Genomic DNA, 26,547 nt, shown 5'->3' with positions numbered 1-26,547 from the left:
CAAAAATGCAAAAATTCGGAAAAAGAAACTCTAGAAATGGTGACACCATTAAATACTATGACCGCTTCTGGAGTCGCCTTTGTCCGCTGGATAATGGTAATGGATCTATGGCAACCGGATGTGGAGCTGCCAATCAGTAAGTGCCCTATTGTATCACTTCTGGTTTGTGGCCAATGTAATATTTGTGACTGAGCAATTACCAGAATCCATGGTCTCCACTACAAGGAGTTATATCTCTGGTATCAGGGAATAGTCCTGCATGTACAGTACCTCCCCCCTCCAGCACTAACCCCATAGAGCACTGCCCCCCTCCAGCACTAACCCCATAGAGCACTGGCCCCATAGAGCACTGCCCCCATACAGCACTGACCCCCCTCCAGCACTAACCCCATAGAGCACTGCCCCCATACAGCACTGACCCCCCTCCAGCACTAACCCCATAGAGCACTGCCCCAATACAGCACTGCCCCCCCTCCAGCACTAACCCCATAGAGCACTGCCCCAATACAGCACTGCCCCCATACAGCACTGTTCGCCGCCATCACTGACCCCATACAGTAGTGTTCTCATACAGCATTGACCCACACAGCACTACACCCCTCAAACACTAGCCCCATAGAGCACTGATCTCTCCAACACTGTCCCCATACAGCACTGTCCCCTCCAGCAATATCCCCATACAGCACTGTCCCCTCCAGCAATATCCCCATACAGCACTAACCCCTTACAGTAGTGTTCTCATACAGCATTGACCCCATACAGCACTGCACCTATACAGCACTGACCCCATACAGTAGTGTTCTCATATAGCACTGACCCCATAAAGCACTGACCACATACAGCACTGTCCCCATACAGGACTGACCCCACACAGCACTGACCACATACAGCACTGTCCCCATACAGGACTGACCCCACACAGCACTGACCCCATACAGGACTGACCCCTTACAGTAGTGTTCTCATACAGCATTGACCCCATACAGCACTGCACCTATACAGCACTGACCCCATACAGTATTGTTCTCATACAGCACTGACCCCATAAAGCACTGACCACATACAGCACTGTCCCCATACAGGACTGACCCCACACAGCACTGACCCCATACAGGACTGACCCCTTACAGTAGTGTTCTCATACAGCATTGACCCCATACAGCACTGCACCTATACAGCACTGACCCCATACAGTAGTGTTCTCATATAGCACTGACCCCATAAAGCACTGACCACATACAGCACTGTCCCCATACAGGACTGACCCCACACAGCACTGACCCCACACAGCACTGTCCCCATACAGGACTGACCCCACACAGCACTGACCCCATACAGGACTGACCCCATACAGGACTGACCCCACACAGCACTGACCCCACACAGCACTGACCCCATACAGGACTGACCCCACACAGCGCTGACCCCATGCAGCCATGTGCGGGGACACTATCCTACAGACACGTGTGCACACAGTAAACACTCCGGGTTGTGGACGTGACATGTGTAGTGGGAGGAGTCACACATGGTGAGTGGGGGGGTTCTTCCATTTTGGGGGGTATCCACACAGCCCACTCAGAGATCAGGAGTGGGCGTGATTATCAGCTCTTCAGACCTCCCCTTAACCCCGCACACGCCGGACAGAGGCAGCAGCGGCGGCTGAGAAAACTTGTTGCAGAGAGCTGTGTGGCTCCAGGAGAGCAGGGGTTAACGGGAGTCCGGCGGCGGAAGTGGTGCGCGCTCCCGGGATCTGCCAGGATCCGCTGTGATCAGTGCAGTGTGGGATCCGCTCTCCCGCTGCCCAGCATGTATTCACCTCGGCCGCGGCTGCTGGGATGGACACCGGGGGGATGCTGAGCCGCCGCCGCCCGTCACCGCTGCTGCTGCTCACAGGCTGGGTCCTCACACTGCTGCTCCGGTCTGCGGGGGCGCAAAACGGTAAGTGCGGCCGGGAGAGAGTATGTGCGTGTGCACACTGTGCGGATATACGACCAGTCTGTGTCATATATGTATATATATCAATGTATGCGTGTGTACACTGTGCATATATATATATATATGTGTGTATGTATATATTTACCACTCTTATATATAATGTATATCTGTGCACGTGTCACTGTATGTATATTAATATATCACACACATGTATACTTATCACTGTATGTGTGTATATATATGTGTGTGTGTGTGTGTATATATTAATGTGTACATACTTATCACTGTAATAGATGTGTACACAGATGTATGTTGTACATATATTTATGTAAATCGATCTAATATGGACATGTCCACAGTGTATGTATTATATCAGCAGTGATTTGTGTAGAACAATCCTCATCTGTGTACCTGTTGTGTATACTCTGTATACTTCTGTCCATGGGTTTATGTTTCTGGACCTTTCAGAGGATATTCTTTACATTTTTGTGTATATTACAGTAGGGTTCTCACCGTATCATTATTCTACACTGCAGCATGTTATCATATGTGTTACAGGGGAGTCAATCTATTTGTGGTTTTAACCCTTTCTCCTCTATTGGTGCTCCTTGGTGGGCTGTTGAACTCTGTCAAGCCCCCTCAGAACAATGGTCTTTCAGTTGTTGACTGCAGATAACATCTCCTGATGCCTGTGATAAGTTTATAGAGATTATATATTGGTGTGTATTATATAATATATGTACTTTCAGCAATGAGTATTTTGTATATGTTATATATGTGTGTATATCGCAGCACAGGTGACCCGTCTGTCGTTACTTTCTGCCCTTACAGCATATTGTTATACTATGTTACATATGTGTAATGCGTTCTGTATCATTTGTGTTTCCCTTATGTTTGTGTCTATGTAATACATATAGATCTTTGTATATAGTGTACATTTATGGATCGGAGATTGTGTATGACGTTTATTAGTATATATGTTTTGTGTATATCACTGCTGCTTTCCCTCTATCATTGCTGGTCTATTCGGCAGCAGATTCTTATATTTGTTCCATGTCTATAATGTCTTCTACATTTTATCATTTGTGCTTCCCACTCCATTTTTAACCCTTTACTCTCTTGCGGCTGTTGAAACCTTTAAACCCCCTTAGAACAATGTTTTTTGTTTTTTTTCCATTGCGTGGTAGTGTTGACTGTAAATGACATCTTTCTATCCCTCTAATCTTTGTCTTATATCCCAATCTGTGATTTATGGTGTTTATATATATATATATATATATAAATTTTTTTTTTTGTGTGCCATTTACTAGTTTACAGGCCTAAAATCTGTGAGTTCTTGCATCCCCAGTGGGCATTACTATACCCCATTTATTACACGGTGCAGTTACTGTCCATCTGATCCTATGCCGCGCCGCAGATGTGAACATTGCCTTACTGTAAAGTGCTACAAGTTTTCTGCTGGCCATAAAGAATATTTTGCTAAGTAACTCATAGTTGGATATTTTACCAATGATTTCTGTATCTAAATGGAAATAACTACAAAACTCAATGATAAATTGAATATTTTTTGTAGACTTGTTTTCTCCCTGTTGACTGTCATTGTTATAGCTGCCATCCGATAAGAATTTTCCACATAGGGCACAGGAAATATTAAACCTACAGGAATTTGCTGCTGTCAGATGAGGTTTCTATTGGAAAATTGTTCAGATCATAGCAAATTCAGTGCATGTGTATGACAAAGAGAAGTCTGGGAACGGGGCCTCACGACCGGTTGGGGCTTATGGAGCCGTGCATTGTCGTTAAGCTGTCCTGGAGCTGTCAAGATGGGGAAGCACATTACTCAAATGTCAAAGAAATATATATATTTTTTTAAATGATGTATCAAAGTGGGATTTCCCTTTTAAGGACCGTTTCAAGTAGTGGATGGATTTATTACTGCCTGAGTTACAGGAACAAAGTGACAGCGGTATAATGCTCTGCAATGTTGTCATTGACTTCTAGTAGCAAACGTGCTGACCCTCAAGGAATCGTCGCCAGTCAACTTGGTTAACAAGTAAAGTAGATTTACTGTAGGATGGTATTGATTTCTCAGCTTCAGTCTGTGCGCAGATTGTGACAGTCTGCTATGAGTTCTCGTACTCCGTGGGGAGGGCAGCACCGATTATCCGCACTTCTCAGTTAGTGCGATGATTGGTAACTTGTACAATGTTTTATTCATGAAGTATGTAAGGATGTGCTCGCCATAGAAAGGTTTGTCTGGCAGGCAATAACCCAATTAATAACCTATTGTGGCATGTCCCTGATTACTGATCAATAAGATATTCACCAATCGCCCCCTTTTAAAAAGAAAAAAGCTGATTCCTTATGTCTATTTTTTCTTTTAATCCTATTAATAAAGAATAAAGCTTCCCTTTTATCGTCATCATTTTACTAAATCATCCACAAACTATCTTTCCTGATGGCCAACGCTGATCTGTATTGAATTTTTTTGGTATTTTGGCAGCAACTTTTCTAACCTAGGAACAAAATGATTGGGTTTTTCCAATTTAAGCTTGATCCTTCTCTCCCCCCACATCATCTGTTCGGTGACCGTTGGGATCTCTCATCAGGGCTGTGGAGTCGAAGTTGGTATAAAATGGACCGACTCCTAAAATATATAATACATTGGGTACAGTATTTCAATGCAGTTTGTGGGGAATATTTTTTTCATAAGAATCTGGGAAAGTTATGAAATGTCCTATAAATGTCTGTCCTATTCCTGATCTAAGGGTCTAGACTTTTAGCGGAGATGAATCTGCGCTGCAGTAAACTTATCACTTAAACATGAGCCATGTATGAGGGAGTCGGGGTTGGTGACATGGAAATTGAGAAGTCTGGAGGTTTGGCATACCGACTACACAGCCCTGTCTCTCATGACACATTAGAAGTCTATCGGGTCTCGTTGAAATCAGGGGTTCAAGTAACTTTATTGTAATGTGTATGGGGCCTTTGTTGAATATCCAATTTTGATCCATTCATCATTTCATAGAATCCTAGAATGTTAGAGTTGGAGGGGACCTCCAGGGTCCTCGTGTCCAACCCCTGGCTCAATGCAGGAGTCACTAAACCATCTCAGACAGATGTCGTCTGTCCAGCTTCTGTTTGAAGACGTCCATTGAAGGGGAACTCGCCACCTCTCATGGCCGCCTATTCCTCTCATTGATCCTTCTCACTGTCACTGTTTATTTCATAGATCAATGTGTCTGTTTCTGCAAAAACATGTCCTATACATTTCTGCAGATTGGAATCAGCCATCTAAAGTATGAAACTCTATTTAAAATGGGCGTCTCAAAGGCAAAAAACCACAGTCAATCTCCATGTGTCCCAGCCCTGTCACTGTATGTGCACATTCACCGTGTGAGTCCGTTATGCCCCAGTATTCATTAGGGATCCCTCTTTTCTTACATGCAGGTTTACATGTTAATATTTGATGTAGAGTTTAAGTGCAAATTTCATTCATTGCATTGTGAAGAAATTTCTACAACTGATAGGCCATGCTGGTGATCCACAGCAGGTTTTTGTTTTTTTGGCCGTGCGTGAAAGGGGTTCCACAAAAATTATAATTTGTGTGTGAATCCACTTTTTATATATAACATTCATCAGATAATGCTGGGGAAGGAGCATTGGCCAAGATGCATGATGGAAGCCACTAGGCTCGTAGAGGGGTGGTGGACGTCCATCTATGACATCTATATCTCCCTTTAGGACATCACATTAATACGGAGTTGTGGTTATAACACTTCACACTTCTGGGAAAGCTTTCTACAAGATTTTGGAATATTTCTGTGCAAATTTTTGTCCAGTCATTGCAAAGGTATTTTAGGATAGGGTTGAGGTCAGGGCTCTTTGGGGCCATTCAAGTTGGAAGCTACAATTGTTCAAAATGACTTGGGTATGCTGAAGCATTGAGCTTTCGCTTCACTGGTATTAGTAGTCCTAGGCCGACCCCAGAAAAACAACCCCATGGTATTATCCCTTCACCAAACTTTACAGCTGGCACAATGCAGTCAGGCAGGTAACGTTCACCAAAACCAAACTCGTCCATCAGGTGCCAGATAGAAGTGTGATCCATCACTGCACAGAAATAGAACTCCGAACGCAAGTGTGAACCCAGTCCAGCATCTGTAATTTTAATGCAAATGCTGTTTTCTATGTACACCAACCAGTAGGGGTAATTTGGAAATTGGACCTGTCCTGGAACTTTAGGAAAAATGGTCGTTCTCCCACCGTGCACTTGGTTTAGTTATTCATGGTCTGATCAGGTGGATGTATCTTTAGTCTGTGGGATAATGGCGGATGTTTCCTGTAAGGTTAATCTGCTAACCTGACATTCATTGTGCAATATACTTAGCAATGAATGTAAGTGACGGAGCGAGGGCTGTAAATTACACAGCTCTGACTTTACAGCATAGCATCCATTGATCGCATCGCTGGCTTTACAGTTCAATTTGCTGTGGATGAGGTTAGATTTTACTTTACCTGCGGTATTTTGTGTTGGACGGATATCCATTTCCAGTCTGTTTGACTGCACACATTCGGCATTGTTTGCATCGCCGTTGCTGATCTTTATTTAAATGGAAATGCGAACATCACCTAAAGCACATAACGCGAGTATGGAACGTGATTCATGGACTGGCCTCAGGTCTCGTGACCCAAACTCCGTTGGGGTTGTGGCAGGAGACCCGCGTCCTGTTCATGCGGTGACATGGATGTGTGAATCAAGCCTTAGGCTGAGGCTACACTGTAATTTTAGCCACACGACTGCACAAACAAGTCACACAACTTAAACTATTTGTGCGACTTGCTGTCATTCAACTATTTTAGGAGCTATAACTTGGCTGTAGGAAGAGCGGCCAAATCGTCCGGTTTCTTGCAAAACACAGATTGTACGTAATTTGAAGTGGAATCCGGTGGGATAAAGTTGTGTGTGACTGGCAAGAATCCAAAAAGTGTTGCATTATTTTGTGGTGCTTATGTCGTGGCTCTGAATGCAGCACCATTGACAGGGGTTTAAGCAAAATCTATTGATTCACAGCAAAAAAAAAAAAAAAATCAGCTGAGTTTAGTCATGCCGCTGATTCTCAAATCTGCAGCGTGCCCTATATCTTGTGGATATTCAGTGATTAATTGGTGTAGATTTGCCGTGCAATTTGTACAAATTTCTGCTATTTTAATATATCTGCTGTAGCGATGCTGATGGCCCTACCTACTCCTTGCATAAAGTGTCAAGTAGTGACGTCATAAACTTTAGCGCAACCTTGACATGTGGCCACCAATAATGTCTCTTCCACAGTTATTGAGTGGCTCTGAGAAACAATTTTCAGGATCCACTAAGCCTGTAGAACGCAGATATAGATATATATAGAAACATTGCTTCTGAGAACACCTCCGTCATGCTGCAGAATGATTACCTCTGTGTAATTAAGGTGCAGTATGGCTCATGGGATTCTGTAGGTGTTATATATAATTTTCTTTTTCAATACCCCATAAATCGATTACATGGTTATGTGCATGAGCCCCAGAAGGTAGCCCACGTAGTAAGATCACAGAATGACCTGCATATCAGCAATGCATATAATGGTATCAGTAATAGTCTCTTCTGGAAGATGGGGGAGCAGCATCCTGGAATTTTCATCCCAACATTGATAATTCATAGTTGTAAATGCCTTTGAGTCCTTATGTCCCATGGGTCCTGCGACTGTTGCATAACCCGTCCATGCTTTTAGTCCATTTGTAAATAGGAGGATAATCACTGGGATGTTGTACGTTAGCCCATCTGTCCATCCCTTAGTTTAGGGACCAGCTGGCACAGAAACTGTTTTCTGACCATTTTTGTGACGCCTTTGTCATGGGACTGCCACTATACAGGTGTCTTCTGGAGAGACTATGTTTTTTCACTTCTACAGTCAGCAGCTCTCTTCTGTGTCCTAAAAAAACTACAGAAGCCGCAAAATGCAGCCCCAGGTCACAGGTCTATGTGGACTGTGACCCTATGGGATTATCATCTTTGAGACAGCCTCCTTAAACTGTAGGCCGGCATATGGAGCAGCTTCTCCAACCCAGGGAAACCAAACCAGCTTTTTTTTTTTTTTTCTTTACAAGGGAAGGTTATGCGAATGAATGTCCTTCTATATAATACAAGGATAGCCAGGTCCACCGGAGCCGATCTTCTACAGCCGCTCTTAGGGCTGGCTCATAATGCAGTGGTCCTGAGCAAGAGCTCCAGCTCTGATACCAATATGCCTTAAACCTTGTTTACAACCATATTTTTCTTCCATATTATGTCTACAATTCCAGGCCCAACTGTGGCTAAGTGCATCATATATACCTATGCTGCTGTTCGTTAAGTCAGAAGACCCAAGGTCGGGCCGGTCATTGTTGCCATAATGACTGGACGTTTCCCCTTAACTTTTTTTTTACCCCATAAAAATGTCTGACAGCACATACGTGACATCCTAGTGCTGTCCACTTTTCATTGAGTTTTGCTAGAAGAAGCTTGAAAAAATCTCCCCAATTTTTTTTATTTTTCTACATGTGAAGGGCTAGAATCACCCTTGTACAGTACTCCAAGGTTTCTGACAAACCCTGACAGAGCCATCACTTAATGTGCACAGTGACTCCGTCAGCTTCAGTGTCTGCCCTCCGTCCTGGCAGTAATCGTCTTTATTTCACATGCGCGAAAAAGTGGCACACTTTTTTTTTTATTTTTTTTTTTTAACATGCTTAAAAATGGATGTGTGAATGGGGACAAAAACACAAAGGCTAAAATGTTTTGCAGAATTACTCCCTTTCTCTTGTTCTTCCTCCACCTATTTACTACTACAATTTATCAAGCAACGAATGGATTTTTTTTAAAATACGCACTTATTCCCTCTTCTTCTTTTTGTATTGCATTGTATTCACAGTATAAAGGGGGAACACTGCACTTTCTAATTTAGTACATGGGCCCCTGAGGGACAATTTAGTTAATGAGTAGTTACATGTATATACAGTAGTGTTGCCCATAAACGCCGGGGTTGATCAGTCATGCTGCTTTCTCAGGTTTTATAGTACAGTACGATTTCATCAATTAACTGTGCCGAAGTGTCAATAATGATTGAGCTGCTCATAATTGGCCACTACTTTTTTTTTATTGATAGCTTATTCTTATAATAGGCCATCAATATCTGATCTGTGGGGGTGGGACACCCGGCACCCCCGACAATCAGCTGCTACCGGCGACGACCGGACGTTCTCGAATTCGGGCGGAACACAGCAACTCCGACATTTTTAAAGCGGCCATGGCCTGAGACTGCTGATCCCGCACCCTGTTCAAATGAATACGAGGTGGATCAGCAATACTCCGCCGTGACCACTATAGTCTTCACAGGTCTGCTGTGTTGGGCAGCATCCAAGAACTTTTGGTCATCGCTGGTAATAGTGGATTGGCGGGCGGGGAACCTTGGTGTGCCATCCATAAAAAAAACTCGTGGCCAACTTTCTATAAGGGCCCATGCAGATGTCCGTGGATTTCAGACCGCAATGCACGGACTGGCCACACATATATTTCTATGAGGCTGTCGCACTCCAATCGGTAGAGACTCGGCCGGGCCATGCTTGGACCGATTTGCGTACACATCTGCATGAGCCTTAATATTGTTTTTTTTTCCTTCTCTCTCTGGAAGATAAAGACTGGCTAGTTTGTTTTAATAACTTACTGAAAAAAAAAAGTGCAGAGGACCCGTCAGTGTTGACTAAAACATGTCTGAAATGGTCGCTGTGAAGACCCGGGGTCTTCTGTGGATGTAATACTACTCAGACAACACAGGGTGAGGGTAAAACAGTGTGGCAATACTTTATTGAACCACAGAACGGGCAATAAACAGATAATTTGCGGGGACTGTTCTATCAAGATGGTGCAAAATTACACATCCTCACCCTTCTGCTGGCCCACCTGAGATCGAACAGCTGTGACTTTGGGACTTCCAGGGCCGACTACCTCAACCAGTGGCCCCCCCCCCGCTTTTTGCGGGCCCCCACAGAGAGAAGGTAGCGGCAAGCTTAGGAAGCTGACAGTGCATCGAGGTACAATCCCAGGAGACCCAAGGGTCCCACCATGGCCTCTCCGAGTTTCCATGGGGCCAGATGACCAGCTGGTCCCAATCTGGCTTCTCCGAATGTCTCCATGAGTTCCAGGCGACCTGAGGGTCCCACCTGGCAACCCCAAGCAACAGGTCCATGGGGCCAGGTAACTTCATCGGCCCAACCTGATCTCCCCAAATGTATCCATGGGCTCTCTGATGCTCAGTGAAGCAGGTCCGTATCTTTCCAGTCAGGACCATATACCCTTAGGCTGGAATCATGTAGAATCCAAATCTGTGTCTCTTTGGATAAAGCCATGCTACCAAGCTAGCTGATGGTCTGAAGAGAGTCTGTGATTTTTGATTCTCCTTATAAAGTCTTTCAATTCTCTTGTTTCAATTCTGTTAGGCTGTGTGCCCACGATGAGTTTTTTAAGCGTTTCCGCAGCGGCAAATATGCTGCAGAAACGCTTAAACGCATGGTAGAAGGCCTGCCATGTTCCCCAATGATAATCCGCATGTGCTGTGCACAAGCTGCGGAAATTTACGCTGGGGATTATCATTGCGGAAAAAAACGCAGCACTACCAATTATTTTGCGGAATCGCTGTGTTTTTGCTGCCATTGACTTGCATTAGAACGCATGGATTACGCATCACTGTATATGTAGATGCGGATTCCATGCTTTCTAATGTGCGGATGGTACCCAGGTCTAGAGAAGAGGAGACTCTCCTCCGGACCTGGGTTCCATAGAAAACTGTAAAAAAAAGAATAAAATAAAAAATAAATATATACTTACCTTCTGGCGGCCCGCGGTGCGCTCCTCCTCGCATGCCAGCATTTCGCGATGGACTGAAGGACCTGCACTGACGTCATAGTCATGTGACGGGTCACGCGATGCTGACGTCGGCAGGTCCTTCAGTGTACTGCTGCCGGCAAGGGAGAACGGAGCGAAGCAAGACACCGGGGGCCATCAGAGGGTAAGTATAGATTTATTTTTTTATTTTTTGACATTCTCTCGGGTCACACTATATAAATCCATGCTGTTTGCATGGATTTATATAATGTGACCAAGTTGACAAGCACTTTCCAAGTGATGCTAAAATCGCTTGGAAAGCGCTTGTCAACCCGCATGCGGAAATGCATGTGAAGAACGCTTCACATCCTCTTGTCCCTCTTGTTTGTGTTTACTTGTGAATGTATTTCTCTTGGCTTAACAAATCTAGACGTCTGGCTGATTAAGAAGCTGTTTTGTCACAGTCGCCCTTAAAGGTGACTTATAATTTTGTTTGTTTTATCTTGTGTAGATGCTGCTGTTTTTCTGAATCTTGCCTTGGCTTTCCTTCTCTTCCTGCTCCTCTCTATTTCTGAGATATGATCCCCTGTTCACTGTATGTAAATTTGATCTGGTTATGCAAGAGGGTTTGATTCCCAGGAAGACTCCTAGAGAAGTGCTGATGACCAAACCCCTTTGGCTAACAAGTATATATTTACACTTAGGGAAGAGGTGGCCATATGTTAGAACTAAAAAGATCAAGAACAGTGAACAAAAAAAAAAAACATTGCCAGATTTATAAAAGCGACATTTTAGATTTGGTTAAGTAATATGTAATGAAGATTAAACCATTATTGGGACTAAACCCCAAAACTTGTGATATTGGGAGTCTGTTTGGCCACATTGTGATTCTCATGTAACACGTAGTAAACTCCATATTCAGCAGTTATGGGGCGAGCCCTGGAGCCAGCTGACACTCGGGTCAGAAAGGCAAGGAGTTGGCAGAGCCCCTTGAGTGCGTCGTCGTGAACTGGTTTGGCATTATTCAGCACGCGTATCAAAGGGAAACATATCAGATTGTGGAGTCACTCAGGCTCGCGCCTGCAGCTGTGCCCAGTTCTTCTGGTCAGCATTTGGACTTTGCTCCACTTTCCTCAATCTGCTGGGTGAAGCCCATGATTCAGACCCTGTGCACTTGATGTTGGAATTTCTCCCTACATTTTTTTTTTTCTTGTAAGTTTGCCGCAAGTTTCTGACACTGTTTAATGAAAGGAGGAAGCTTGTACAATATATAGACAATGTGAGAAAACACCCAAAAGCTCAGCACTGCAGTAATGGAGCTGCTGGAACAAGGGAGGAGGGGGTTACTGCTCTCAAAGTAAAAACGAAACACTGCATTCAATGTGTGCACAGATCCATCAGTAATGTCGCATTCAGTGCCCGTCGCCTGCCATTGTTCTTGGTGGCCCAACGTTCCTGTTTACACAGGATGATGTGCAGACCAAAAAGATAATTTCACCCAACGAACAAGTGTTTGTAGTGCAGTGTATAAAGGGACTATAAAGATCCCCATACACATTAGACTAACATCGGCCAAACCCGCTGATATCAACAGGTTGGACTGAAGTCTAATATGTATGGGGACACTGGCCAACCGATGGTCAGTAGAGATGTCAATCAGGCATGTCCAATTTCTGTGTTCGTATTGGACATTTGTCTGGTGCTAGAAGTTCAGAGTTCCGGGGGAAGTCCGGACGAGAGACAGATTATCCTGATCCAAAGCTTGGGTCTCCATTGTTTTCAATGGGATTCGGGTTCTGGTACCTGAACCCAACTTTGGATTAAAGGTCAGATACCAGAACCCGAACTTCAACGGGTTCGCTCATCCCTAGTAATGATCATTTCAATACAAGGTCAAAAACATCCAAAACTCTAAAATGTTGCAATTTTTCCATTAAATGGGTTGACCACTACTTGTCCCTTCTCAATCTGAATGTTTGCCTCCGCTAAAATAAAAACACTTATTTTACACTCTTATGCTGGTACTTCCTGCTGGGGGAGGGGCTGGAGAGCTGCTCTTAGACATAAGTACTAGTGCCCTTACCATGAAAAGTAAAGTATCAGTCACTGCAGAATTATATCACTACTTTGAAAGCTCCTGTGAAAGTGAAGATTGAACTCTGAAGTTCTGGGATTGCAGAATTCCTTGTATGCACCTTTTGCTGCTGTGACCTTTTTAGTGCAGGCTCATAAAACGGTAAACCCCGGTAGGAGCTGCCAGCCTCCCTGTTTATGCAGTTACTCATTGCTGCTTGTGCTGAGCCACCGCTCTGTTGGCGGTGATTGATGGGAGTACGCAGGAGAGTGCTGCTAATAATGAGCTCTTCTTAAACCCCCACAACTCTTTGTGGCGTTAACGTTTCTAAAAAAAAACAAACAAAAAAAAAAAAACTAAAGGGAGCGCATCATGGTGTAGAGACAGAGACCCTGATTCTAGTGATGTCACTTGCTGATTTGCATTCTGTCATTTTGATCAAATCACAGTTTTCTCTGCTGCAGATCTAGCATTTATTTGAATGTGGAGCTCTATAACCCCGCCCACACCACTGATTGGCAGCTTTCTTTGTACACTGCCAATCAGTGCAGTGGGTGGGGTTATTCAGAGGCCATGAATATGGAGGACTACCTGGCAGCAGGCCAAGTAGTCCTCTAATGATCTCCTGCTGATAAAACTGTGATTTTATTAAAACTACACAAAGCAGCCCAGTAAGTGACACATCCCTGGAATCAGGATATCGGTCTCTACATTATGCTGCTCTCACATTAGGTGGCAAAAGCCTGCTGACAGATTCCCTTTAAGAGCAATTTCAACTTTTAACCTTATCGGACACATCCATTAGCGATTTGTGCCCCACTGACTCCTCCTGGGCTTAATGTTCAGCTAGTGAATCAGGCGGAGATAAGGCTGCTAACATATGCGTCCTATTATTCCTGGGTGCAAGCGCTGTGTTAGAACTAATCAGAATAGGGTTCGCCTTGTGGGCTCGTTCTCACAATGATCAGGACTCGTGCTACACTGAGCCTGTGAGCCAGCCGGACCTGGGCAACTTCCTGCCCGGTAATGTAACCAACATTGGGACTAGAACTGAAGACGGTGACTACATCCTTTATTTGGTGCCACCGTATACTGAACTCTGGGATTCATAGATAATGCAGTCATGTTTGGTGCCCATTTAATTGTTGGTAATTGCATGATGCAGGGATACTGATCGCTAGTGAAGTGGACGTTTGTGTGACCAAAAAGTCATTTCGCTCCTCCATTTTTAAGCTTGGAAGCCTAGGGCTTGTTGTTTTTGCAAAGTGGCTTATAACTAATGCACAGAGTTCCTAGAGGGATAGTGGTGGCGGCAGGTAGTTACAACCTAGAAGCGTTTGCAGGAAACGCGCTCTGTCATGCAGTGAGCCCACAGTCTACCGTAAAAGCGACCACCAATCTGTCTGCTGTTTAACGAACTTAGGCTATGCGTAAACTTTGAGAATTTTCAGGAAGGAAAAACGCATTTTTTGTTTGCGTATTATTATTATTTTTTTTTTGCAAATCGTTTTAATGGGTGAAATAAATGACATGCTGCAGATTTGGGGAAAGAGAAAAGGTTTTGTTCAAATCTTCAAGTAAAAATTAAGCAGATATTTGAAATCTCATTCACTTTGCTGATACTTTAAAACGCTGCGTTTTTTCCCAAAGCAAATTGCCTCACCACAGAGGAAGAGGACTAGAACTCTAGCGCCACCTATTGGGTGTAGCAATCCTAAAAGTCAATATCGACCCTCTAGCGAGCCTTGCCGTATAACTTGGGATAAAAGCACAAAGCAGAAGCTCAATTTGCAGACAGTGTTTCGGGGTACTGCCCCTCGTCAGTGCAAAGTGTGAGATCTGGTTTGGCTGGGTGGCGGTAGAGTTCTAGTCCTCTTCCTTTCTGAAGAGACAGTTTGAACATTTCCCAGAGGAGCATTGCAAGGCTTAAGTGTTCTCACCTTGGTATGTCAGGCTTGACATGTCACTCTCCGCAAAGGAGAAACAATACCTGATTCCCAAAGCAAAAACTCCTGTATACAAGCTCTTAGTCTTAAAGGGCTTCTCCAGGATTAGAAATAAGGAGCTGCTGCCACTCTTGTCCATAGGCTATGTTTTATATTTCAGGTTATCCGTATTTAATTGGGTTGTCCAGCAGCATCTGGCACCGCTCTCTTCTGCATTGCGGGTTGTGATCCCACACATCTGCCGAGATGCGATCGCCTGGTATCATGCACATGTCCTATTCTATTGGACAAGACGTGCACAATACTCTCCCATCGTGACCAGACCTCGGAAGGTGTGTGGGGTCATAACGTATTCCGATTATCAAAGTGAGCAGCAATAATCCCTTTAAGTCAATGGATCTGAGCTGCAATACCAGACACAAGCCATAGCCAAGAGTGGTGCTGTTTCTAGGGAATATGCTTTAGCGCTGCACTCGGGTATATTCCTCATTGTCATAGACCTGAACGCCATGTCAGGATGCTTAACCTGCTTCTCCATTCAACCACTTCTGGTCACGATGTTGCAGCCAGTAGAGAACCAGGGACACAAGTCTCCGTTTCTCCCCATCATTGGGTGTCTCTGTAGTGATCGAACGTTGTAGTTTGTCTTACCCCTTTTAACATCTAAAATATATTCTTCTCATAAGTTACAACTATAAATGTGCCCACATTTGTAAATGTTTACATGCGGTGTTCCTCCTTAAAATTTAATTCTTAGGCACTTTAGTTCCTAGGAATGATTTTGTAAAAAAAAATTCTCATTTGCAATGCGTCTAAAATAAATGCATCTTGTACTTATGATCAGCGTTTCGCATTGGATAGCGGTTTAACATTCTAATGAAGCTTTTCTGTGATTGCACCAAAGGGATATGTAAAGACAGGCAGCTACTGACGTGCATACAGGATCCCGTGCGCCCGGCCTTTCTTCCCAGTCTCCGAGTTCATTGTTCCACGATCGATTGGCAGCGGGCAGAAATACAATTGCAAGTGTTCATCGCTTGTCAAAGTGGTTTACTTTATTTACTGTACACCTAATAAAATACCCAAGTGACTTGTATTCATTTACTGGGGAAGTAATGATTAGCTTTCATCTAGGCCTTACTGGAAAGCCCTGTGGTTCTGCTGCATCATGCGGAGGACACGCTTGTTATCAGGGCGACTGGTTGTGCTTGTTTATTGTTAGACTGATACTTTGTAGATGTGAACCTAGAGTGTTAGTGCTGTCTCTTCTTGCTTTGTATCTCAAAAAGTTTGTGAAAAGTTGTAGCTTTATACACATACACCTTGCACACAAATTTCTCAAGATTGTAACGGACGAAAATCTGTCCTGGTCATGTGAACAATAAAGGAATGTCCACGGACTCCTCCATATACAGGAACGCTCGGCCAAGTGATACTGTGTTCTCATTCACATGTCAGTGTCTCCAGTTCTTGTGGTGATAGTTTTTACACGTACTGGAGACAATGACACACGAAAACCCATTCAAATGAATGGGTCTGCGCACATGTCAGTAGGGTTCCACAGACCGTGAGTCCGTGGACAAAACATGCTGACATGTCCGTGTTTTGCACGCTGCACGGGCCGCAAAACATCCCGCACATGTGCACACCGATGACACACGGTTGTCATCAGTGTGACACGTACCAGCGCCTGGGAATCAGCACTACATTTAGCGCTGTCCCCAAGTGCCGGGTGCTGGAGGAATCTCTCATCATTGTCCCCTGCTTGTGCTGCGATCAACGTGAGCAAGGGACAATGTTGAAAGTTGTATTCTGCCCCCGCTGTCTCCAACAGGTGTAAAAGTAAGAATAAAAAAAAACCACATTATACTCCCCTTTACACCTAATTCCTTGAAGTCATTGTCTCGTGTAAACAGAAAAATAAAAAAGAACAATATCCTCCAACTGTCCAAAGTAATAATCCAGTGTCCCACACCGTAAGCCATCTGACCAACATTTCTTCATCAGCGTGAGTGGTGGCTTGAGGCGACCGTTCACGTTGAAGAGCAAAGGAGAATGACTGGCTGCAGCGGGCGGGCCCCTGAACTGCGCTAAGCTAAGTGAGCTCAGTTCTCCTTTGCTCCTCAGCGTGTGCGGTCACCTCAAGCCACTTCTCACGCTGATAAAGTAATGTAGGTCAGATGGATTACAGTGTTGGGACACTAGATTATTTCATCTTTGGACAGGTGAGAGATAATGTGTTTTTTTTTTTTTTTTTTTGGGGGGGTTTGTTTTCAGGGGACTATGACAATGACAGTGAATTAGGTGTAAAGGTGAGTATAATGTGTTTTTTTATTTTATTCTTTTACACTTGTTGGAGACAGCGGGAGCAGAATATCCGTGTAAGCAGGAGCCAATGATGAGAATTACCTCCATCAGCCAACGTTTGAGAACAGCGCAAACTGTATCGCTGATTCCCAGGCGTCGATACGTGTCATTCTGATATGGCACACGGTTGCCAAACAGGTACACACTGACACTATCTCCATACTAGTCTTTCCAGTACCGAAAATATCAGGATGTGTGAAACAGGCCTTAGAGAGTGGTCCAGGGGGTAACGTTTCTCCTTGTGGAGAGGCCTTTCATACAGCCAAATCAGATCTCATGCTTTGCTCAATTTGATATTCTGTTTTGGCTGTTAGGCCTCATTCAGATGTCCGATAATTTTTATTTATTTATTTTTTCCGAGAAAAACTGGCTCCTCCAATTTTCTCATACACAGGGAAACAAAAATCTCCACCTTCTCCATTCTGAGAGTCTGAGAAAATCGGACCCCACTTGGATGTCAGAGTGTGGTACAGTTTTTTTTTTTTTTTTTTCGTGGACCTATTTGCTTGCATTGATGATTTTAATCCAACCCTCGGATGAAGATCAGACATGTCCCCAATATTTTCCGCAAATCATTTGGTGCAAGGAAAACATTAGACATGTGAATGGCCCCATTGACTATCACACATGAGTGCAAGACAAGGATAGCGCTCGTACATAAAAGTTGGATGTCTGAATGAGGCCTTATTCCAAGTCACATGGCAAGGCTCGTTAAAGGGTCAATATTGACTTTTAGGATTCCTACTTCATATAGTTGGTGCTAGAGTTTTCGTTCTCTTCCTTTCTGGAGAGGCGATTTGCTGTTTGAGAGAGCCACGGTCAGACTCCTCCAGCAGCGGCTTCTCTCCCAAAGAGCAAAAAGATCGACCGTTGGAATTATTGGAGACCCCATACACATTAGACTGTTGTCAGATCCCGGCAGGTCAGATGACTTTAGCCTTATGTGAATGGGGACCTATTGATTCTCCTGGTTGTCTGGGAAGACAAGAATCGGGCAGTTTGACTTCCAATGACCAGTCCTTTTGCTTTCAGGGAGATGAGCCACTGCCTGTGGCATCTGGAGGCAATTTCCTCCCTTCTCCCCATACAGAATACATTGGGGGAGATTTATTATCAAGCAAAATGTGCCAGAATTCCAATTTGTAGCTAAAAAAACACATTTCATGACTTGTAGCTTATTTATTGTGCCTTTTAGACACTTTGTCCCTGATTCATTAAGACTGGAGTTTCGTACACCAGTCTTAATAAGAGACGTGCAGAAATAAGATGCATTAACAGGGGCACCCCACTTAATGAATTTGGTGCGTGTTATCAGCGGTATCAATTGCTAGATTTTGAAATCCAATGAAATTCGAAAATTGCTTCCGTGTCCTGTTCAGACTTGTGTATTCCGACTCTGTATGAGAACTTATTAAACACCAAAAGTGGGATCGAATCTCCTCACCGGAGCAAGCAAAATCTAGTCTGAAGTTTTTGGGTTGTTTTTTTTTTCTTTCTTCTTTTGTTGTGTAATAATGCACTAGAGCACATTTTATGTCATGTAGAGTCTAAAAGTCTGACATTTCAAAGGCCAAAGTACATTATCGTCCAGGGCGTTGGGCATGTGCTGCAGTCATTAGCTTTAATGATACCCAAGACTCTGCTCCAATGCATTTATAGAGCTATTGACCGCTCTTGTTACTCCCCGCTCCTGAATCACAGGAAAGAGATCCTTCCTGTCACGAGGATGCTGAAAATATGTATGAAGAATGCTCGGTGGATGCTATAATTATGCAACGCACGAAAACAATGCCTATAAATACGGGCTCCGAAAGAAAACCAACTTTCATTCAGGATAAGAAAAACAGTGAAGCAGAAATACAAGTGATGTAATTTCCTGAGGAAAGCCCATGTATCTGGCACCGGCCCAACATTCCTCCGCGGAGGTCCAAGTTACGTTGTTAGTGATTCTCCGTTCTTCACTTTATGAAAATAGGGTTTGTTGTTTCCAAGAACAATTGTTTAGTTATTTCACCTTTTACATCCCCCAATGTCCAGGTCACAAGAACATTGGAATGCAGACCGGCCCATATCTGTATTGTCGAGGGCATTGGCCAGATATTGTACAAGTCGTAAAGGAAAGCTAAATGCATAGCAAATCCGACAATCTAATGATTTACTTCCATCGTCCTTCTGTTTATAGCATAAGCCACTACACCACAATTGATCGCGTCAGAACCAATGGACCCTGTGAAGAAACAAGGTCTTCTGTGGGCAGAACACTACTCAGACAATATAGGGTGGTGGTAAACAGTGTGGCAATAATTTTATTGAAACATTAGCAATCACTAACATATAGAACAGTCCCAGGAAATACACGAGATATAAAAAATTATTTAGTTTCACCTGATGAAGGCTCCTTGAGAGCAGAAACGCATTGTGCCATTATATGCTATTATAGGGCTCGACAAACCCAGGCGCCTGGTCGCCAGTGGCGCCTAGAAAATGTTGTCTGGCGCCTAGAAAATGTTGCCTGGTGCTTGAGGAGTTGAGAAGAAAAAAAAATACTCTCAATCCAATCCCACCTCCTGCACGGAGTCATCCAATCGGAGGAAGCAGGGACAGTATCGCTCAGGCCGCCTTCTCCACTTTGCTCCGCCCCCCTTATGCTCCGGGACTGGACAGGGAGAGTTGGGTTACGGGGGAAGCAGGGCCGGCGTCAGCACCCGGCGTACCCGGGCAAGTGCCGGGGCCCTGGAAAATCAGAGGGGCCCAGCCGCCCACTCACTGTCGGGGCCCGGGCCCACACACCCACCCGCCCACTCACTGTCGGGGCCCTGGCCGCTTCCTCGGCACCTGTTCAGGGACGCAGGCGCTGCTTGATTGCCGGCACTTCCCCCAGACATGGCCGCGCGCTGTCCGGCTGTGTCTGCTAGTAATGACACGGCAGGGTCGACGGCACTGCACCTTTAATTGTGCTTGTGTGTCACTCCTGCCGCGTCATTACTAGCAGACACAGCCGCACAGCGCGCGGCCATGTCTGGGGGAGTTCCGGCAATCAAACACCGTCGGAGCGGAGGTCCTGCACAGATGGGCGGGAGGGGCCCGGACCCGACCGCAAGTGGGCCCCTCTGATGTTCCAGGGCCATGAAGTCTGTGACACGCCGGGGGCCCTGCACTGCCCCATACCCGAGGAGCTGCTGGACAGGACACTGGACCGGGGACAGGTGAGTGAGGCTTCCCCAATCCCCATATTAAAAATATTAGTAATGGGTCTGTGTGAGTGCATGTATGTGAATGTCAGTGTATATGACTGTGTATATATATTTGTCTGTTTTATCTATGTGTATGTCTGTATGTGTACATATGTCTGCGTACCGTGTGTGCGTGCATATGTCTGCGTACCGTGTGTGCGCACGCATATGTCTGCGTATGTGAAGGATGAGGGGGCAGGCTGGGCCATGTGTAATAAATAAATATATATTTATTTATTTCTCCGCCGTATCTGTGCATCATGAATCGTGTATGTGTTAAAAGGGCCCACTGAGACTCTTTCGCCCGGGGCCCAGAAAAACCTGGAGCCGGCCCTGGGGGGAAGGATCGCTGTGGCCGGGGGCCCGTTCTCATCTCCCGCTACCTGTGTAAGTACATACAAAGGCCGTGCTCCCCGGGGAGACGCCGTGTGTGAGGGGGTCTATATGTACAGTTTGTCAACAAAAAAAATTCTGGCTCCTAAATTTTTTGGCTGGCTCCTAGATTCTGAACAACTTTGTCGACCCCTGTGCTATTATATGCCAACCACTCATCCCTTGAGTGTTTTTTAATTCAAAATAATTTTTTATATCTTGAACCTATGCGCTTTTGAGCAGTCATCTGCGAGCCTATTGGAACGTTTCCACTAAACTTACAGTGGAGTCTCTATCATTATCCACGGGAGCGCCTCCGGTAATCTCTTGTCATAAACCCACGTAATCAGAAATATGTCAGAAATGGGCCAGAAGTGACCAGAAGGTATGAATAACTATTTGCTAATTGTACTTTGTTTCTCTTTCTCATTCACACTTAAACCTTCACTATGCTTACATATGCCCTTACTGTCTTTGTACCACTAATCCTCACTCTCCTTCGCTATCTCCAAACCTAATCAAATAATCCTCTCTCCTTCCCACTTACCTCCCCACCTGACCTCATCTGCAGACCTACTCCTCAATCTCAGATCTATCCTACCAAAACATAAAACAAGCAAGACACTCTCCTTCTCCCACCTGCTCTCCCTCTCTCTGCTTCTCCTAACTGCTGGTGACATATCTCCCAATCCTGTACCACCACAGCTTACACCTCCAACCATTTCCCTCTCCTATCGCTTCCAACCAACTGCAAGCTGCAACCTCTCCTACGTAAAACCCATGCCCCCTGCTCCCTCTCTCTGGAGCACTCTGGAATGCCCGCTCTTTCTGCAACAAGCTCCATTTTGTCTAAGACCTCTTTACCTCTCGCAATCTTTTTTTTTTTCCCCTGGGCATCACAGACATGGTTGACACCCACCGACACTGCCTCTCCTGCTGCGCTGTGATATGGTGGCCTCCACTTCACCCACACCCCTCACCCTGGTAACAGACAAGGTGGAGGAGTGGGTGTTCTCGTTTCTACCAACTGCACCTTTAGCCTTATCCCACCCCTATCCTCCCTCATCCTACCTTCTTTCGAAGTCAACTCTGTCTGCATCTACTCTTCCTCCAACCTCCAAGTAGCTGTCATATACCAACGTTCAGGCCCGGTCACTGCCTTTATTGACCAATTCTCCACTTGGCTTCTTTACTTTCTCTCTGCTGACACTCCCACTATCATCATGGGCGATTTCAACATCCCCACTAACACTCGCTAACCAGCAGCTTCCAAACTCCTGTCGCTTGCTTCATCCTTTGGACTTTCTCAGTGGTCCTCCTCAGCCACCCACACAGACGGACACACACTAGACCTCATCTTTACCCGACTCTGCTCTCTATCTAACCTCCAACCTACCCCTGTCATCACCACCATCTACTCACGTTCTCATCCCTGTCCTCCTCACCTGTCACCCATGTCCAGCAACTAGCACACCCCCGCAGAAACCAGGTCTTTGGAGTCAGTAAGCCAAACCTCCAACTCCGACTCCTTAATTTCCATGCCACCGACTCCACGACTCTGACTCACTCATACATGGCTCATGTTTGTGATTTACTTGGTACACCGATTAATCTCAGCTAAAAGTCTAGACCCTTAGATGAGGAATAGGACAGACATTTATAGGACATTTCATAACTTTCCCAAATTCTTATGAAAAAATATCCCCCCTCAAACTGCATTGAACTACTGTACTCAATTTATTATATATTTTAGGAGTCGGAGTTGGTCCATTTTATACAGACACCCACTCAACCAAAACGGGCTCCGACTCCACAGCCCTGGCAGAAACCTTGCACACTCACACACTCTCTGACTCTATTCTACCACAGACATCCATATCTAAACTCCATGACAGCGACACTGCTTTCTACAATACCACTTTCGCATCAGCTATTGACTCTGTCGCCCCTCTGTGCATGGCAGAGCTCGACGAGTCAATAGGCAACCCTGGCACAACAACCTCACTAAACAGCTTCGGCAAGCGTCCAGGGTTGCGGAGCGACGTTGGAAGAAAACACATTTGCAAGATGACTTCACTGCATTCAAACAAGCAACACTCACATTCAAATCTGCCCTCACTTCTCCTAAACAGTCCTACTTCACAACCCTCATATCTTCCTTATCCTACAACCCCAAACATTTATTCAACACTTTTAACTCTCTCCTCTGCCCTCCACTGCCCCCTCCGACCTTTGTAATCTCAGCTGAGGAGTTTTCCACACACTTCAAAAACAAGAATGACCAAACAAGTCAAGGCTTCACTGTCCAACCACCACAACCCCTTTGTTTTCCTGACCATTGCCCTTCCCCCATAACCTCCCTTTCCAACATCATGGAAGGAGACCTTACTCGCCTCCTCTCCAAATCACACCTCACCACTTGTGCACTCGACCCCATCCCACCTCCTCCCCAACCTTACCACCGCACTCATCCCATCCCTAACCCATCTCTTCATCCTATCACTAACTTCTGGTACTTCCCCCTCATGTTCACGCTGAACTTTCCTCTCACTTCTCATTTAACTCTCTTCAACAACCGACAATCTGGCTTCAGCCCCCACCATTCCACAAAATCTGCCCTTACCAAAATTACTAATGTCTTACTTACAGCCAAAGCTTACAGACAATTCTCTGTACTCCTCCTTCTTCTTGACCTGTCCTCTGCCTTCGACACAGTTGATCACTCCCTCCAACTACAGATCCTCTCTTCCTTTGGTGTCCAAGACCTTGCCCTATCTTGGATCTCCTCATGCCTCTCTAAGCGCACATTTAGTGTCTCCCACTCCCACACTACCTCCTCATCCTGCCCCCTCACTGTTGGAGTCCCCCAAGGCTCTGTCCTAGGACCCCTACTCTTCTCCATCGATACTCTTGGCCTGGGACAGCTCATAAAATCCCATGGCTCCCAGTACCATCTGTACGCTGATGACACCCAGATGTACCTCTCTAGCGCAGATGTCACCTCTCTGCTGTCCTGAATCCCAGCATATCTATCAGCCATATCCTCCTTCTCCTCTCGCTTCCTCAAGTTCAATGTGGACAAAACTGAACTCCTCTTTCTCCCATCTTGCATATCTTCCCCACCTGACCTTTCTATCACAATAAATGACATCACACTTTCCCCTGTACCGGTATTCCGCTGACTCGGAGTAACCCTTGACTCTGCATTGTCCTTCAAACCACACCTCCAAGCTTTCGCCACCTTCTGTCCCCTCCAGCTCAAAAAATATTTCCAGAATTCGTCCTTTCCTCAACCCTCAATCTACTAACCTGCTTGTGCATGCCCTCATCTCCCGCCTCGACTACTGCAACACCCTCCTCTGTAGCCTACCTGCTAACACTCTCGCACTCCTCCAGTCCATCATTAACTCTGCTGCTCGACTAGTTCATCTCTCGCCTCGCTACTCCCACTTGCTCAGCATATCCAGTTCAAACTACTAATGTTGACCTACAATGCCATCCATAACCTTTCTCCTCCGTACATCTCTGAACTAATCTCCCAATACTTTCCCTTACGTAATCTCTGATCCTCCCAAGACCTCCTTCTCTCCTCCACACTTATTAGTTCCTCACCCAATCGCCTCCCAGACTCCTCCTGAATATCTCCCATCTTATGGAATTCTGTGCCTCAACATGTCCGATTAGCCTCCACATTTGGATCCTTCAGACGGAATCTGAAAACCCATCTCTTCAAACAAGCTTACAGCCTGCCATGACCTTGCTTGCTGCCACCTCAACAACACCGGAGCTACTGCAGCCCCCCCCAACCTACTGTCTCCTTCCCCATTCCTGTAGAATGTAAGCCCGTAAGGGCAGGGTCCTCTTCCCTCTGTACCAGTCTATCATTGTTAGTTTGCTTACTGTAAATGATATCTTTATTTGGTATAAAACCCCTTCTTATGTACAGCACCATGGAATCAATGGCGCCATATAAATTAAATAAATTAATAATAATAAAGGGATATAGCCTCTTTCCGAGCTCCTCAAAGTCATCCAGAGGTGGGAAAAGTACAGTAATTTCTGTGGCTAGCTGTGCAATTTTTTAGTTGCCGGTAGTCTTAACAATTCCAGGCATGGCGGAGTACTATGTTCAAACTTTTTTGAAGGGGATCTGCACGGAAAGCTCTCCCTTTTTTATTTCTATGTGAAATTCACTTTGCTATTCATATGAGGAATTGTTGGGCATTTTTTTCCCTCTGTGAAGGCGTTTTGAAAAAAATACATGGTGAGAAAAAAGTGTCCCTATTTTTAAAGCAGATTCGAATGGAATCTGCTCTGAACTAAGCAGCATCACTTGAAAAATAAAAACCCTTCCGGAGGAGAAAAACTTTTCCATAAATTCTCCAAGAGAGGGTCTTGTCTGGAAGCTGCTTCTGCTTGAAAAATACATAGTTTTTGAATGCTTCGAAAAAACTGAACATAGCCTAAGGGTATGTGCCCACGATGCAGAAATGCTGCATATTTTTTACGCTTCTCCCTGGCAGGAAAAACGCATGCGTTTTTTACATGCGTTTTTCCCGCCAGGTAGAAGCGTTTGTCAAGCGTCTTTGCATGCATTTCTGCATGCGGGTTATCAAGCGCTTTTCCAAGCAATTTTAGCATCACTTGGAAAGTGCTTGACAACTTCATCACACTATATAAATCCATGCAAACGGCATGGATTTAGATAGTGTGACCAAGTAATAGTTAAAAAAAAAGAATAAGAATGGTAAAAAATAAAAAAAAAAAGTTTATACTCACCTTCCGGTGTCTTCTCGGTGTCATCTCTGCTGCGTCCGGTCTCTTGCAATGCTCGCGGTGGTGTGAAGGACCTGCGGTGATGTCATTGAGTCATGTGATGGGTCACATGACTCAGTGACGTCATGGCAGGTCCTTCACAACAGCGCGAGCATTGCAAGAGACCGGACGGCGTGGACAAAACACCGGGAGGACATCGGAAGGCGAGTATAAACTTTTTATTTTTTATTTTAAATTCTTTTTTTTTTTTTTTTTTTTTTACTGATTCTATGGTACCCAGGTCTGGATGAGACTCCTCTCCTGCAGACTTGGGTACCATCCGCACATTAGAACACGCCAATTATGCAAGTACAGATGCAGTCTTGCGGAATTGGCGCGTTCTAATGCAAGTCAATGGCGGCGATTACGCTGCGTGTCTGCAAAATTAATGGACATGCTGCGTATTTTTGAGCGCAGCATAAACGCTGCGGAAAAATACTCAGCATGGGCATTGAAAGTGCGGAATTGCATTGGAGACCATGGGGGAAGGATTACCAAGCGTTTCCCAAGCGTTTACGCTGCGGAAATTCCGCAGCGTAAACGCTTGAAAAACGCATCGTGGGCACACAACCTTAGGCTCACATCTATGTGGGAAGCAGTCACGCCCTGCATGTAGGATTATTTGCTAAGGTGACGGCCATATTGTTACTGTGTGGGGTCCTCGGGTGCGGGGTTCTTTCTCGTGACTGATCCACCTCCTTTTGGTTTACATTTTATACAGTTATATGAAAAAGTTTGGGCACCCCTATTAATCTTAAGCTTAATGTTTTATAAAAATTGGTGTTTTTGCAACAGCTATTTCAGTTTGATATATGTAATAACTGTTGGACACAGTAATGTTTCTGCCTTGAAATGAGGTTTATTGTACTAACAGAAAATGTGCAATCTGCATTCAAACAAAATTTGACAGGT

At 44.9% G+C, this 26,547-nt stretch overlaps 1 protein-coding gene across 1 annotated transcript in view; it reads left to right on the top strand.

Annotated features, from left to right (window-relative positions):
• Positions 1-1,612: 1,612 nt before the first annotated feature.
• The window catches only part of DCBLD2 (discoidin, CUB and LCCL domain containing 2), a 90,742-nt gene continuing 65,807 nt past the window's right edge, over positions 1,613-26,547 (top strand). Inside the window, exon 1 of the mRNA XM_073668107.1 lies at positions 1,613-1,938. Coding sequence (XP_073524208.1) covers positions 1,836-1,938 — 103 coding nt within the window. The 5' untranslated portion in view covers positions 1,613-1,835. The remainder of the gene's footprint in view (positions 1,939-26,547) is intronic.

This window comes from Phyllobates terribilis, unplaced genomic scaffold, assembly GCF_046119375.1.
Source record: "Phyllobates terribilis strain yellow unplaced genomic scaffold, ASM4611937v1 Scaffold_2__4_contigs__length_985480577, whole genome shotgun sequence".
Classification (NCBI taxonomy): Eukaryota; Metazoa; Chordata; class Amphibia; order Anura; family Dendrobatidae; genus Phyllobates; species Phyllobates terribilis.
Note: the sequence above shows the minus strand (reverse complement) of the source record. Positions and strands in the feature narration are given on the sequence as shown.